The sequence below is a fragment of the Gopherus evgoodei genome, chromosome 2, assembly GCF_007399415.2.
Source record: "Gopherus evgoodei ecotype Sinaloan lineage chromosome 2, rGopEvg1_v1.p, whole genome shotgun sequence".
NCBI classification, from domain to species: Eukaryota; Metazoa; Chordata; order Testudines; family Testudinidae; genus Gopherus; species Gopherus evgoodei.
This window is the reverse complement of record NC_044323.1, coordinates 34192813-34209226: the sequence shown is the minus strand read 5'-3', so window position 1 is coordinate 34209226 and position 16414 is coordinate 34192813. Positions and strand designations below refer to the sequence as shown.

The window sequence follows — 16414 nt, the reverse complement described above, 5'->3', positions numbered from 1 at the left end:
GGTATAAACAGCAGTGTAAACGATGAGGCACGGATTAAGCCAGCACAATAAAGGTACACTTGAAGGGTATGAGTATGTTCCTGAAGTATTTATATTTCTCCTTCTCTACTGGCCAAGCCATGCCCCTGTTTACGCTAGCACTGTAGTGTTCCACTGCTTCCTGCTGCTGGAGCCTTTCTCACCACAACAAAAGGCTCTGGCAGCAGGGGAAGGCTCTGACAGCTCCCCATGTCTGGAACCCTTCCCTGCCACAGGGAAAGCTCTGTCTGTGACAAAAGGCTTTTGTGGGGGGAGGCAATAGGAAAAAGGCTTAGCCTTTCCGCGCTGCCTCCCCTCTGCCAGAGCCTTTCATTGACACATATCCGTGGTGCGGACATGGTGTGTTTTTCACTATGGCGTGCAGTCATAGTTACACTACATGCCCCTGAAAGCAATGTGTAATGTAGACATAACCTAATTGTGTTCTCAAGGTTTGAAATTTGTGCAAATTGTTTCTGTGAACATTTCACTTTTTTTCCCTGTAGGAGTGTCAAAATAAAAAAAAACCTGTTCTTGGCCAATGTAAACAGATTGTATATAGATCAGGAGCTCTCATACTGGAGATTGTAAACAGGTGTCTTTGGGTCATGACCTGCATACCCTTGTTGTATTGTTAAATTTGCAGGTGGGGGGCAAGTATCCCAGCAAGAATCCAGCTGAATAGAAGGACATTTGAGAGGGTTTCATGGTGTGGAAAAGGGGATCACAGCATGGAAAAAAACTGAGAATCACTGATTTAGATAGATCAAGGGTTCTCAAACTGTGGGTCAGGACCCCTGAGGGCGGTCATGAAGTTACTACATGGTGGGTCGCAAAGTGTCAGCCTCCATCCCGAACCCTGCTTTCCCTCAATCATTTATAATAGTGTTTAAATATATAAAAAAGTTTTTTTAATTTATAAGGGGGGGTCGCACTCAGGGGCTTGCTAAATGAAAGGGGTCACCAGTACAAAAATTTTGAGAGCCACTGAGATAGACAAAATGTTAACATACTTACAAGACTTCTTGCTCTCATGGTTTGTGTTTGTAAATGAAAATTAGGTACGGTACCCAAGAACGAGTTCCACTTTGCGTAAGGAACTGAGTAATCATCCAATAGTGTGCTGAACAATTGTTAATTAAATTGGGTTTTATCTAATTTGAAGGTAATTAACTCCATAGATAACATCTTTATGGAATTAAGAAACAATACAAAATCAGATCAGAGTCTGTACTCTGAGTGTTAAGAAGCTAGCAGGGTCTGGTCTTCATGTCTCAACAAGTATAAAATTTCTTTTTCCCATGCTCCAGGCCTCTGATGTGATAAATTCTGTCATTCACCAGTTGCCTGCACAGAACTAACTTTACAATCTGAACCTATTTTAAGAATAGTGGGAAAGCATTTGGCATGTGAGGTTGCTCTCCTCTGATTTCAAAACTAGGCTGCAATTCCCAGGTGGAGCGACCTGAACAATCCCTGCTAGCTGTGCTGTAAATTAGTGAGAGAGGAAAATGGGGAGTGGGAGAAAGGTCAACAGAGAAGTGTTTTGCTCCTGTATGTGTGAACAGCCTGTTCCATGGAATTAAAGATGGTTTACTTCCCCCATTTGATACTTTCAGGAAAAGATACAGATAATCACTTCTCTGGAGGCGAGATGTCTGAGGAAGTCTACACCTGCCTACCCTGCAGGGAAGGATGTTCTTACTGTACAGATGATACTCCCTGCTATGCACAGGAGGACAAGCATTTACGACTTGCTATCATCTCATTCCAAACACTCTGTATGCTGTTGGACTTTATAAGCATGCTGGTAGTCTACCATTTTCGCAAGGCAAAGGTAATCATAGGCATGTTTTCTTTTAACCTTCATGCTTGTTATGTGTTGCAGACACATTTGTTTTAAATGAAATGCTCCCAGTTTGAATGATTAACTTCTTAACCAAGCAACTCTAATCTATTTTACATAGGCCAAGATTTTCAGGCATGCCCAAATCCGTTTTTAGGTGCCTGAATAAGTGGCCTCATTTTCAGAAGTGCTGTGTATCCAGCTGATTTCAGTGAGAGCTGTTGGGTACTCAGCAGTTTTGAAAATCAGGCCATTTATTTAGGCACTTTAATATAGATTTAGGCACCTAACTTGAGGCACTTATGTTTTAAAATCTCAGCCTGAGTGTATTTGAATCCCATTAGGAAGGACAGATATTTTAAATCTGCAGACAGCCCACATGGTTGATGATTACTTGAAAGAAATGTGTCCAAAATGCTGATAATGAAAGTTTTAATTGGGTACCTTTGGGTAAAGTTTTGGTCTAAAAAAAATGGGAACATGTCCCAGCAATTTGTAGGCTGTCTCTGGCATTCATATAGTTTCATTTTATATGCTGCCCTGATAAACTTGTCACATTCACTTTATTGCAAACATTTCCGCATATAATATTCCTATTAGTTTTACTATTGTCTTGTTGTTCACAGCACTCTCTTGAAAACTTCCAGTTTACTCAAAAATGAATAGAAGCTTGCACATATTTACTAGCTAGTTTGGGAAGATCTACATGTGCATACAGCATACCACATTACTGAAATTAATAGCTTCAGCTACTGTCCATAAATAGATTTCCACTTGGCTTTCTTGAACAGCGATTGCCCAGTCTACTGAATCTGAAAGTTATGGAGGTAGAAAAGTGTGTGTCACGTTCTTCAAACAACTACTTCGGTATCCTGGTAGGAAATCTCAGAATGAGTTGTAAAACTCTTTTCTCTTTCTTCTGTCTCCTACAGAGTCTTTGCTGAAATTCTACTTTTTTACTGAAATGTTACTGAAATTGTTTAGATTGATTCAGACAACAGACTTGATTGGATTTATAAAGTTTCTCTTAATGAAAAAAGTCTGTTGAAAGCATCTGTTTAGTTGTCATTTAGCAGAATGACTCCATTCCAATTCTATGAGGTTTTACCCCTTATGGTAATTTTATAGTCTTCTAATGGTTGTGTTAAATAGATAATATCATTAAGAGAAGCATTTCTTGTGAATTTAAATCAGATTCCAAGCCTGAAGTGGAGCGAACAAAATAGTTTGCTTCCCATTCAGTTAACATTTTTTTCCTCCTTTCATTGAAACCTATATTAAGTTTTATAAGCCTAATAAAGAGGAGGATGTGGACATTTTTAACTCTTTCACATAAACAATACTGACCAGGTATGTGAGTGTGTAGATACTATTGTAAAACAAATAATAAATATATCTACTTTATTACATATATTACAGACTTTTGGCGGGGGGGGAGGAGTGGGAGCCTCCCACTTTTGCGACCATTGGTAGTAGTGAAGCTGCATCTCTGGTAACATAATAAGTGATTGGCATTTTCTCAAAAAGTCAAGTGTATACACAACCCCAGACAGGACCTGAATTTTTAATATTAAAAAACTCAACCAGCATCTCCAGTCCTTTCCACTTCTAAAATTCCTGTCCAGCTTTCTTTATACATCATATGGAAGCAGAAAAAGGCACAAGCTCGGTTTTTCCAGATTTGTAGGCTATCTTTAAGGCCTGAATAAAGAGTGTTTCAGAAGTCAGACATGGGACAAAATAAATGTTTTTCCCACACAGAGAGTTGTCTTTAAACATTCCGTTTTCATTAAATTAGATGAAGACAGATTGTTATAGTTTTACTGGTTTAAGAAATGTTGATTTTTCTCTAAATAAACTTCTTACAAAGGAAAAAAATCTAAAAAGCAGCAATGAATTGATAAACAAGCTTTTTCCTTTTTGAGCAGTGTTTTCAATGAATAGAAATTGAAAAATTATGTCCCACTGCTTGTCCTGTCAGTCAGCTGAATTTTCTCTTGGATTCCTTTTGTGTCCTTTATCTTGTTGGTACAGCATGATTTTTTTTGGGGGGGGAATCTTGTGTAATTAACATGAAATGAGGAGCTTTATGACCGGGCAAACATACTGAGAACAATGATAATTTGCATCAGAAAGCTGTCTGTTACATTGGGTAATGACAGAACATTGGAATGAAAGAATGGAGCTGGTAACTGACCATGTATTTTCTGTCAAGAGGAAAAGTCATAAAAATGAAATAAAAGCTATTGGAATGTTTAAAATATCTAGACGCTGAGAAAAATTTATAATTAAAAGCAAACAAAACAATCTTTATTATATTAAAAGATGTGTGCCTTGTTATGGTTGAGATATAAAACTGCTCCAATCCATTGAGACGGATCAGTGTGTGAAGGAGAGCAGTTGTGATTCACGTACTCAGAAGTAAAGAAATGCCAGCTAAGGCCCCAATCCTGCAAAGACTTATGCGTGTATTTAATTTTATGCACTATGGCCCTGATTCACCAAACTCTCCATATTTAGCATGTCTTTAGGTGCTTTGTTGAAGTTCCATTTACTTTATTGGGAATTGGGGCTTATGAGTAGTTCCACAGAAACCAACTTAGCTTATTCTTCTGTTACATTTTGTTTTCATTCTTCTCTATACTGCCAAGTTCTGACTGGAAGTGGAAGTTCCTGGCTATCGTGACAGAGGCTGTTTGTGTAGTATTTGTATCCCCATTCAGGGAGATGATGGGCATACAGTATATAAGTTAGGAACTAAGATCACCAGGAGGAAGTTAGTTGTAATTCCAATGTACTATGGTGAACTTTTATAGCAACCATTAAAATTAATCATACTGTAAAATAGCAGTTACATAACCCTGCAGCCAGGTGGTGTTAGCAGTGGTAAAGACCTGGTGCATTTCTGTCTGAGTCCTTTTGAAACTAACTAAAATGATTGGCTTGATCCCTCACCTAAAACCTTTATCCACTCCCAGGTTTAGGAACGGATAGTTTAAATCCTCTTTTCACCTGTTGCAGGTGTTTCTTCCCCATTGACAAGCATTCAGGAATCCTTGGGAATATGAAGCCACAAATACCTTTTATTGGGGGGCGAGGTTGGAAGGGAGAAACAAGATAAACTTCTTTTTACATGAAAAATGAAATAAGCAAGACACAAATAACTTATTAAGGATGTGGCTGACTCCACATTCTCAGTAATTAATTGCCAGCTTGTCGGTGGCCCAGAACTCTTATTCACAACACAATCCTCACCTGCGCCAAACCTCGCTTATTCATTAATCCAGCTAGAATCTGTGGTGGTCAAGTAGGCACCAGGAGGTGGCTCTCCTGAGCTTGTCCTCTGCCATCCAATGAAGTCTGCACCAACAGGTCCAGCTCCAATCAGTGGCTGCCAGGTTTGATTCTGCAAAGTCATCTTCTCCAGGCCTGCTAGTGCTAGGTCCTGATCCAGTGAAATCAGTCCACCAGCTCTGCTATTGCCACGTCTGCTTCCATTAAGTCAGCTTGGCTGTGGCCTGACCCTGCCTGTGAAGTCAGCTCCATCTGCTCAGCTGCCACCAGATCATGTCCTGTATTACAGAGTTAAGTCTAGTATTACCAGGTCCAGTCCCATGAAGTCAGCCCCACTGCTGACAGGTCTGGTACAACAAATCAGCGCCATACAGTTATCATAATTCCTGGACAGGAAACCCAAACAAAACAAGACCCCAAGACAGATTCTCAGCTGGTGGTAACTGTCATAGCTCTGTCAGTGAAGCTATGACAATTTATGCCAGCTGAGAATCTGTCCCCTTAGAGTTTTTATTTTTTGTTGATTTTGTAACGAGCCCAAATTCAAAGTCGGCTACCTATCAGCTCAGGATGACCCATTTTCCCCAGGCTATACCTCTAATAATTTCTTCTTGTTACAAATATATTTATATGCACCATTTAATATAATTTCCAACATGAGACTGTAAATGACCCCCAAGCAAGACAACAGAGAACATGCACAGAACTGCACTGAGATGGAATTATAATATATAAGTTAAGCTTGTCAGAGCTATCCATTCCCCTTTTCCCTATATTAGAAACACAGAGCTTCTTGTCCCCTATAACAGCTCTGGGGTTCACAGTAGCAATGATTGCACTGCAAGAATTATTAGTTTCCCCAGAGTAAGATAATCTGAGGCCATTGGTGTTCCACACCTTTAAAGGGATAGGACTGCTAGGATATTGATTAATATCTAAATATAATGAGTTTCCTAACTCACTAACTCCTTATTTGCTAGTGTAATCCAGAGAACAGGGCGGGGCCTGGGTCTCCTTATCTACCGCCACCCTCCCTACGCACGCAGACTGGGGTGAAGACAACTGAGATCCCTAATTAGGGATGGGGACAATAACAGGAATACTGGAATTTGCCTTTGTGTTTCTGCTTTAACTTTACTTCTGCCCTGTTGAAGACAGAAGGGGAGGAACCTGCAAAGGGGCAACATCAGAAAGGGTGTTAGAGGAGGCCCAGAGATGAAAGTCAAACTCCTGAGACTATTGACCAAAGCTCCACTAAAGGGACTGGTAGAACTTTGGGTGGGGGCCAGACTCCTTTCAGCCCAGGGAGGGGAAAGACTCAAGTAACCCAGCTGGAGGACTGGAGTTACAGACAAAGACTGATATAGGTTCCATCCTGGATATAGGTTCCATCCTGGAATCAACTAAGAGAAACAGAGGCAGGGACAATGGTCGTTCTGTGGTGGACTGCTGGGGTGCTGTAGGACCGAGGTCCAGCTTTACATGCACATTCTGCTGCTCGTGGGGTGTGTGTGTGTGAACCAAAGTCTGAAATTTCAGTTGAGGTGGAAGCTTGGAAGAGCTTTTGCATAGATGGAACAGCTGCCCTTGCATCCTGCGTTGGTGATATACATTTGACAATTCCTAAACTGTATATTGATTCTGTGCAGGGCTAGCTTACTTTGCATAAATGTTCTTCAGCACTGAATTATGATCATGAACCAAGATTCATAGTGTACATTAGAAGAGTTATGTTGTAGTGTTGATGGATATCTTTAAAAACACTGAGCTTGTTGTCTACAGAACAGGTAGGCAGGATGGGCAGGGGTGGTGTCCCTAGGCTCTGTTTGCCCGAATCTGAGAATGGGTGACAGGGGATGGATTACTTGATGATTACCTGACACTGACCACTGTTGGAAGACAGATACTGGGCTAGACAGGCCTTTGATTTGACCCAGTATGGCTGTTCTTTTAGTCAATTGCCCATTTCCTTTGTTTCTGAATGGAGCTCACAACCGTGTCCTTTCCCCATTTTCTATATAGTCACAATATGCCTTTAGATGGGCTCTTTTTAAGCTCTCATATAAGTATAGAACAGAATTTCTGCTTTAAAATGTAAACCAGCTTATCTTCATAATATACCATGACAAATTTAATTACTTGTATAACAGAAAGGATCAAGGGGCAAGTGAATTTAAAAAGAAAATGTTTGGGGATTTCTTGATCTTCTGGCATCTTCTGCATGTTCTCTCTTAATAAGATTGATTTATTATTGATGGCTGCTTGCCCTTTGTTTTCTCCTCATTTTTTAAAAGTAGAAAGTAAATGCAAGATGTATTCTGTTTGGGTACAGTAATAGGTTAGCTAGTTATAGAGAAAAACTAGATTGTTGTCTAAATATTAATTTGTAAAGCAGAAATGAAAGATATACAAGGGGTATGTTTACTGAGTTCAGAAGTACTGCAAAAACTCCCAAATGCCAGTGATTCCAGACAGTTTTGCCTGTATAAATTAGATGTCTGCACATCATTGTATATAACCAACTTACAAGTCTGGCTTTTGATTTAATTTGAATTTATTATATTTTCATATCTTAATTTGTTTGAAAAATACTTTAAAATAAGACAGTAAACACTTAAAGTAGTGAATGATTTTGTAAAAGACTGAATTGAGTAGTAGACAATAATTTTCATTTGTACAGTTCTTTTCATCCTAAAAGATCTCAAATGGAGCATTTTACAAGCTATACAAAAACCCAGAATGCCAACATTACAACACTACTATATACATTTAATGTAGTCTGTATGTGAATGAGTTTGTTGTGTGCAGTTGTAAGCCAACCAAAACCAACCAAACAAAAAAACCTCTAGTAAGTCCTTGGAATGTATTAACAGGAAATTCTCTTTCTCTGGGTAACTTTCTTAGTTTGTCTCCAAATTAATTACAAAGGAAATAATTGAAAAAATAAGACATATAAGCAATGAATTTACGTATTGCACTCCTTCCATGAGAGATGATCTCAACAGCTTAATTAATTATAGTGGACTTTGGATAAGGCCGGCAGTAAATGAAAAGAGTCTCATTGATTTCACTGTAGAGCTGATTGGAGTATTTTTGACAAAATCTTTTTTTGGTTGAAACAGAAATGTTGAGAAAGAAAGGGGTACTCTCTTTCTATAGGCCAGTGGGGTTACGGTACCAATTTGAGATGCGGGGTAAGTCTCTGCCCTGCCTAACTTGGAGTCAGGGACTTGACTTGGGGCTCCTGTATCTCAGGCTAGTACCCTAACCACTGGCCTATAGAACTTGTGGTCACTCCAGAGGTTTCAAAAGGTGTCATTTTCCTTCCACATTAGAATGAAAAGAAGTGTTGAAACCTAAAAACTGTTTTGCAAAAAGTAAATGTTGTTTTACAGCCAGCCCTACTTCAATGGGCTTTGATTCAGGCCCTATAGGACTCTGGCTGGGGGTGGGTGGGAATGTCAGTATTTATATATACAGATTCCATTAGACCTTGTCAAATGCTAGGAATATGAATATAACTGCTGGTTTCTAGGCTGTCCTTCTCTCCTGGAATCACAGGTGAGGCTGGCTGGGAACTAGCAAGTCTCAGCCTTTTCTCTAACTACAAAAGGGGTAAGAGAAGATTCAGCCCAATCTGCTCATTGAATTCCAGTTTGAAGGTTCAGTGAAATACTCCCTACGTGTTTAAACTCTATCCTCACTACATTGACTTTTTTTTCTATTTTTGTGGGAAATTTTGAAATGAAATTAAGTTTTTAAATAGTAGCCCTTCCTCTCACATTTTTTACCTTTTCAGTTAACCTCCCCCAAACATTTCCAGTAGGAAAGAGGGGGTGAGGGGCAACAAAGGGGGAAAATACCACACACGCTGAAAATCCAAATACCAAAAATTGAAAACCAAACCAAAACATGCAGTGCAAAACAAAAATTGTTTAATTTCAAAATTTCCTATTGAAAATTTTTACTTATTTTGGCAGGATATTACTCATTTTGGCAGGCTCTGGATGGGAGTGCAGGGTCTGGGGTTGGCCTGGGGATGAAGGGTTTGGGGTGCAGGAGGGGGCTCTGGGCTGGAGCCAAGGAGTATGGAGTGCGAGAGGGGGATTAGGGCTGGGGCAGAGGTGCAGGAGGGTGTGTGGGCTCCAGAAGGGACTTTGGGTGTGGGAGGGGGCTCAAGGCTGGGGCAGGGGATTGGGTACCAGAGGGGGTCAGAGTGCAGGCTCCAGGAGGGAGTTTGGGTGCAGGAGGGAGCTCAGGGCTGGAGCGGGAGGTTGATGTGTGGGAGGGGATATGAGGTGTGGGCTCTGGGAGGGAGTTAGGGTGCTGGAGTGGGTTCCTGTCATAAACAGATAGCTAAGGGTTAATGTCTCTTTCACCTGAAGCACCTGACCAGAGGACCAATCAGGAAACCGGATTTTTTCAACTCTGGGTGGAGGGAAGTTTGTGTCTGAGTCTTTGTTTTCTGTCTGCCTGCTTTTCTCTCAGCTATAAGGAGTGATTTCTATTTCCTGCTCTCTAATCTTCTGTTTCCAAGTTGTGTGTACCAAAGAGTTTGTTTCTTTTGTATTTACATGAATATCGTGCTGGAGTGCTTTAATTTGTATTCTTTTTGAATAAGGCTGTTTATTCAATATTCTTTTAAGCAATTGACCCTGTATTTGTCACCTTAATGCAGAGAGACTATTTGTATGTATTTTTCTTTCTTTCTTATATAAAGCTTTCTTTTAAGACCTGTTGAAGTTTTCTTTACTGGGAAACTTCAGGGAAGTTGAGTCTGTACTCACCAGGGAATTGGTGGGAGGAAGGAGTCAGAGGGAGATCTGTGTGTGTTGGATTTGTTCGCCTGACTTTGCATACCCTCTGGGTTGGGGGGGGGGGAAAGGGAGATTGACTCGGTGATTCTGGTTTCCAGGACTGGGAACGGAGAGGGGGAGTCACTCTGTTTGGATTCGCAGAGCTTGTGTCTGTGTATCTCTCCAGGAGCACCTGGAGGGGGGAAGGGGAAAAGGATTATTTCCCTTTGTTGTGAGACTCAAGGGATTTGGGTCTTGGGGTCCCCAGGGAAGGTTTTTCAGGGGGACCAGAGTGCCCCAAAACACTCTAATTTTTTGGGTAGTGGCAGCAGTACCAACTCCAAGCTGGTAACTAAGCTTGGAGGTTTTCATGCTAACCCCCATATTTTGGACGCTAAGGTCCAAATCTGGGACTAAAGTTATGACATGAGTGGCAGCGTTTATGGGATAGACAGAATCCAGAAGCCAGTAGGAATATTATATTTTTCTTTTCTCTGCTAGGGGCTTTTTAGCAGAGAGAAACAGTTTGGTTTTAAAAAGGAACCAGAGAGAATTTTTTTTCTGCTCTCTCTGGCAGCTGTGGCTTGCATAGCAACCATTAAGAGACTGTTGAGGGTCTTCTGTCACACAATAGCACTCCCATTAGGAGGCAAATACCAGCACTAGATACATGCAAATAAAGTGGTTTTTCTGGTTTACTTTACATTGAAAAAATTAGCTAGGAAGAAAGGGGAAAAGGCACTGTTGCTAGGCAGACCCCAGGAGGCAACAGAGCCTGCAGTTCAGAAGATAAACACCGGAGGGCACACCAACACAAGAAAACAGGAACCATGCCTACCAAGACAAAAATGGAGGCCGAAGAACAAATCAAAGAAGCTGAACACAGGCGAGAACTGGAAAAAAGACTACAAGAAATGGAGCTGAGAGAAAGAGAAAGAGAGGCAGCCTACAAAAGAGAGCAATCAGCCAAAGATGCAGACCACCAAAAACAGCTGGAACTCCAGAGGGAAGTCCACCGACAGGCCATGGAATTAGAAAAGGCTAAGCAAAACACAGCCAACCCTAACAACCCTGCGCCAATGATTGTTCCACAGCACAGGAAATTTCCCACCTACAAGGCAGGTGATGACACCGAGGCCTTCTTGGAAAATTTTGAAAGAGCCTGTCTTGGGTACAGCATTCCTGAAGACCAGTACATGGTAGAATTGAGGCCACAGCTCAGTGGATCTTTAGCAGAGGTGGCAGCTGAAATGCCTAAGGAGAACATGAACGACTATAAACTTTTTCAAACCAAGGCCAGATTCAGAATGGGGATAACCCCGGATCATGCCCGTCGGCGTTTCAGAACCCAAAAGTGGAAACCAGATGTGTCATTTCCCAAACACGCCTACTACGTTGGGAAAAATTATGAGGCCTGGATATCAGGACACAATGTTAAAACCTTGGAAGAACTGCACTTCCTCATACAAATGGAGCAGTTCTTGGATGGTGTTCGTGAGGACATAACATGGTACATACAAGATGGAAAACCCAAAAATCTCGCTGAGGCGGGGGAGATTGGAGCCAGATGGATGGAAGTGGCAGAAAGCAAGAAAGCTACGGTCAAGGGGAACGAATACCCCAGGGGGCACACCGACCATAAACCCTACAACCGAGGACAGCCAAAGACCCCACATACAACCCAAGTCAAGCCACAGACGCCCTATTCGTCCACCTCACCAGTCTCCAGTAACTCACCTCGGCCCAGTGACCCATCAGATGGAAGATGCTTTAAGTGTAATGAACTGGGACATATGAAGGCCAACTGTCCAAAGAACACCATGCGAGTGCAATTCATTACACCACCATCACACCAAAGATCCCCAGGCCCAGATGCCTCTCAAATACCCTTGGAGCGAAGGGAAAATTTGAGAGTGGGCGGAAAGAAGGTTACTGCGTGGAGAGACATGGGGGCACAAGTGTCAGCTATCGACCAATCCTTCGTTGACCCCAAATTCATCAACCCAAAGGCCAAAGTTACAATTTACCCCTTCATGTCACAAGCTGTAGACTTGCCTACAGCTGAAGTGCCTGTCCAGTACAAAGGCTGGTCAGGAATGTGGACTTTTGCAGTCGATGACAATTATCCTATCCCCATGCTACTGGGGGAAGACTTGGCCAACCAGGTGAAGCGGGCCAAGAGAGTGGGAATGGTTACACGTAGCCAAACCAGGCAAGCTTCCAGACCCATTCCTGTTCCTGAGCCGTCCACAGACGCCCCGTCTGGATTACCAGAGACCCAGACAGAGGTAGTGGACCCGGATTCTATGCCAACCACTGAAACAGCCACAACACCTCCAGTCCCAGGCCCGGAACTGGAACAGCAACCCGCACCAGCAATTGCAACCACATCTTCAAACTCAACGCCAGAGGGCGCCAGCGACCCAGAACTGGCAGAAGCAACATACAGCCATACCCAAAAGGCTCAGCCAGGGCCTGAAATACCCTCAGGTGCACCAGCGGAGAGCGGTTCACCAGCAACGGAAACCACCCCATCACCTACATTGCTTCCAGAGGGACCAAGCCCAAGTCCACAGTCTGAGGAAGAACTGGTGACCCCAGCCTCAAGGGAACAGTTCCAGACCGAGCAGGAAGCAGATGACAGCCTTCAGAAAGCTTGGGCGGCGGCGCGGAGCACCCCACCGCCTCTCAGCTCTTCTAATCGATCCCGGTTTGTTATGGACCAAGGACTTTTTACAAGGAGATTCTTTCTGGTGGACACTGGGAAGAAGGGCAGCCGCAAAAACAGTTGGTGGTTCCAACTAAGTACCGGGGGAAGCTCTTAAGCTTAGCCCATGATCATCCCAGTGGCCATGCTGGGGTGAACAGAACCAAAGACACGTTGGGGAAGTCCTTCCACTGGGAGGGGATGGGCAAGGACGTTGCCAAGTATGTCCGGTCTTGTGAGGTATGCCAAAGAGTGGGAAAGCCTCAAGACCAGGTCAAGGCCCCTCTCCAGTCACTCCCCATAATTGAGATCCCATTTCAGCGAGTAGCTGTGGATATTCTGGGCCCTTTCCCAAAAAAGACGCCCAGAGGAAAGCAGTACGTACTGACTTTAGTGGACTTTGCTACCCGATGGCCGGAAGCAGTAGCTCTAGGCAACACCAGGGCTAACACTGTGTGCCTGGCCCTAACAGACATCTTTGCCAGGGTAGGTTGGCCCTCCAACATCCTTACAGATTCAGGGTCTAATTTCCTGGCAGGGACCATGGAAAAACTGTGGGAAACGCATGGGGTGAATCACTTGGTTGCCACCCTGTACCACCAACAAACCAATGGCCTGGTGGAAAGGTTCAATGGAACTTTGGGGGCCATGATAGGAAAATTCATCAACGAATTCTCCAATAATTGGGACCTAGTGTTGCAGCAGTTGCTGTTTGCCTACAGGGCTGTACCACATCCCAGTTTAGGGTTTTCACCATTTGAACTTGTGTATGGTCACGAGGTTAAGGGACCATTACAGTTGGTGAAGCAGCAATGGGAGGGATTTACGCCTTCTCCAGGAACTAACATTCTGGACTTTGTAAGCAACCTACAAAGCACCCTCCGACACTCTTTAGCCCTTGCTAGAGAGAACCTAAAGGATGCTCAGGAAGAGCAAAAGGCCTGGTATGACAGACATGCCAGAGATCGGTCCTTCAAGGTAGGAGACCAGGTTATGGTCTTGAAGGCGCAACAGGCCCATAAGATGGAAGCATCATGGGAAGGGCCATTCATGGTCCAAGAGCGCCTGGGAACTGTAAACTACCTCATAGCATTTCCCAATTCCTCACTAAAGCCTAAAGTGTACCATGTTAATTCTCTCAAGCCTTTCTATTCCAGAGACTTACAGGTTTGTCAGTTTACAGTCCAGGGAGATGATGTTGAGTGGCCTGACGGTGTCTACTGCGACGGGAAAAAAGACGGTGGTGTGGAAGAGGTGAACCTCTCAACCACCCTGGAACGTCTGCAGCGGCGACAAATCAAGGAGCTGTGCACTAGCTTTTCCCCATTGTTCTCAGCCACCCCGGGAGAGACTGAACGGGCATACCACTCCATTGACACAGGTAATGCTCACCCAATCAGAACCCCACCCTACCGGGTATCTCCTCATGCCCAAGCTGCTATAGAACGGGAGATCCAGAACATGCTACAGATGGGTATAATCCGCTCATCTACCAGTGCATGGGCATCTCCAGTGGTTCTGGTACCCAAACCAGATGGGGAAATACGCTTTTGCGTGGACTACCGTAAGCTAAATGCGGTAACTCGTCCGGACAACTATCCAATGCCCCGTACCGATGAGCTATTGGAAAAGTTGGGACGTGCCCAGTTCATCTCTACAATAGACTTAACCAAGGGGTACTGGCAAGTACCGCTAGATGAACCTGCCAAGGAGAGGTCAGCATTCGTCACCCATGTGGGGGTGTATGAATTCAATGTCCTTCCTTTCGGCCTTCGAAATGCACCCGCCACCTTCCAGAGGCTGGTAGATCGTCTACTAGCAGGACTGGGAGAATTTGCAGTTGCCTACCTCGATGATGTGGCCATTTTTTCAGACTCCTGGCCCGAACACCTACTACACCTGGAAAAGGTCTTTGAGCGCATCAGGCAGGCCGGACTAACTGTTAAGGCCAAAAAGTGTCAAATAGGCCAAAACAGAGTGACTTACCTGGGGCACCAGGTGGGTCGAGGAACCATAAACCCCCTACAGGCCAAGGTGGATGCTATCCAAAAGTGGCCTGTCCCACGGTCCAAGAAGCAGGTCCAATCTTTCTTAGGGTTGGCTGGATACTACAGGCGATTTGTACCACACTACAGCCAAATCACTGCCCCACTGACCGACCTGACCAAAAAGACCCAGCCAAATGCAGTTAAGTGGACTGATGACTGTCAAAAGGCCTTTACCCAACTTAAGGCAACGCTCATGTCTGACCCTGTACTCAGGGCCCCGGACTTTGACAAGCCATTCCTAGTAACCACGGATGCATCTGAGCATGGTATAGGAGCGGTGCTCATGCAGGAAGCAACAGATCACAACTTCCATCCTGTCGTGTTTCTCAGCAAGAAACTGTCTGAGAGGGAAAGTCACTGGTCAGTGAGTGAAAAGGAATGCTATGCCATTGTGTACGCCCTGGAAAAGCTACGCCCATATGTTTGGGGACGGCGGTTCCAACTACAAACTGACCATGCTGCACTAAAGTGGCTTCATACTGCCAAAGGGAACAACAAGAAACTTCTTCGTTGGAGTTTAGCTCTCCAAGATTTTGATTTTGAAATTCAGCACATCACAGGAGCTTCTAACAAAGTAGCTGATGCACTCTCCCATGAGAGTTTCTCAGAATTCAGTAGTTAAAAAGTGTTCTTAAAATGTAGAAGTCTGTTAGTTATATACTTAGTGGTATATGTAAAGGTGCATGTGTTGTAGTAATCTGTTTATTTTAAAGTTCTAGACGGAAATCGCCGCCAGTAAGCTTCCCCACTGTCTGCAATTTGGGGGGCGTGTCATAAACAGATAGCTAAGGGTTAATGTCTCTTTCACCTGAAGCACCTGACCAGAGGACCAATCAGGAAACCGGATTTTTTTCAACTCTGGGTGGAGGGAAGTTTGTGTCTGAGTCTTTGTTTTCTGTCTGCCTGCTTTTCTCTCAGCTATAAGGAGTGATTTCTATTTCCTGCTCTCTAATCTTCTGTTTCCAAGTTGTGCGTACCAAAGAGTTTGTTTCTTTTGTATTTACATGAATATCGTGCTGGAGTGCTTTGATTTGTATTCTTTTTGAATAAGGCTGTTTATTCAATATTCTTTTAAGCAATTGACCCTGTATTTGTCACCTTAATGCAGAGAGACTATTTGTATGTATTTTTCTTTCTTTCTTATATAAAGCTTTCTTTTAAGACCTGTTGAAGTTTTCTTTACTGGGAAACTTCAGGGAAGTTGAGTCTGTACTCACCAGGGAATTGGTGGGAGGAAGGAGTCAGAGGGAGATCTGTGTTGGATTTGTTCGCCTGACTTTGCATACCCTCTGGGTTGGGGGGGGGGAAAGGGAGATTGACTCGGTGATTCTGGTTTCCAGGACTGGGAACGGAGAGGGGGAGTCACTCTGTTTGGATTCGCAGAGCTTGTGTCTGTGTATCTCTCCAGGAGCACCTGGAGGGGGGAAGGGGAAAAGGATTATTTCCCTTTGTTGTGAGACTCAAGGGATTTGGGTCTTGGGGTCCCCAGGGAAGGTTTTTCAGGGGGACCAGAGTGCCCCAAAACACTCTAATTTTTTGGGTGGTGGCAGCAGTACCAACTCCAAGCTGGTAACTAAGCTTGGAGGTTTTCATGCTAACCCCCATATTTTGGACGCTAAGGTCCAAATCTGGGACTAAAGTTATGACAGTTCCAACCTGGGGCAGGGATTTAGGGTGCGGGAGTGGGTCGAGGTGCAGGCTCTGG

At 43.6% G+C, this 16414-nt stretch overlaps 1 protein-coding gene across 1 annotated transcript in view; it reads left to right on the top strand.

Annotated features, from left to right (window-relative positions):
* GPR158 (G protein-coupled receptor 158) overlaps positions 1–16414 on the top strand; it is a 318765-nt gene that overhangs the window by 174258 nt on the left and 128093 nt on the right. The window contains exon 4 of the mRNA XM_030550335.1: positions 1638–1855. Within this exon, the coding sequence (XP_030406195.1) occupies positions 1638–1855 (218 nt within the window). The remainder of the gene's footprint in view (positions 1–1637; positions 1856–16414) is intronic.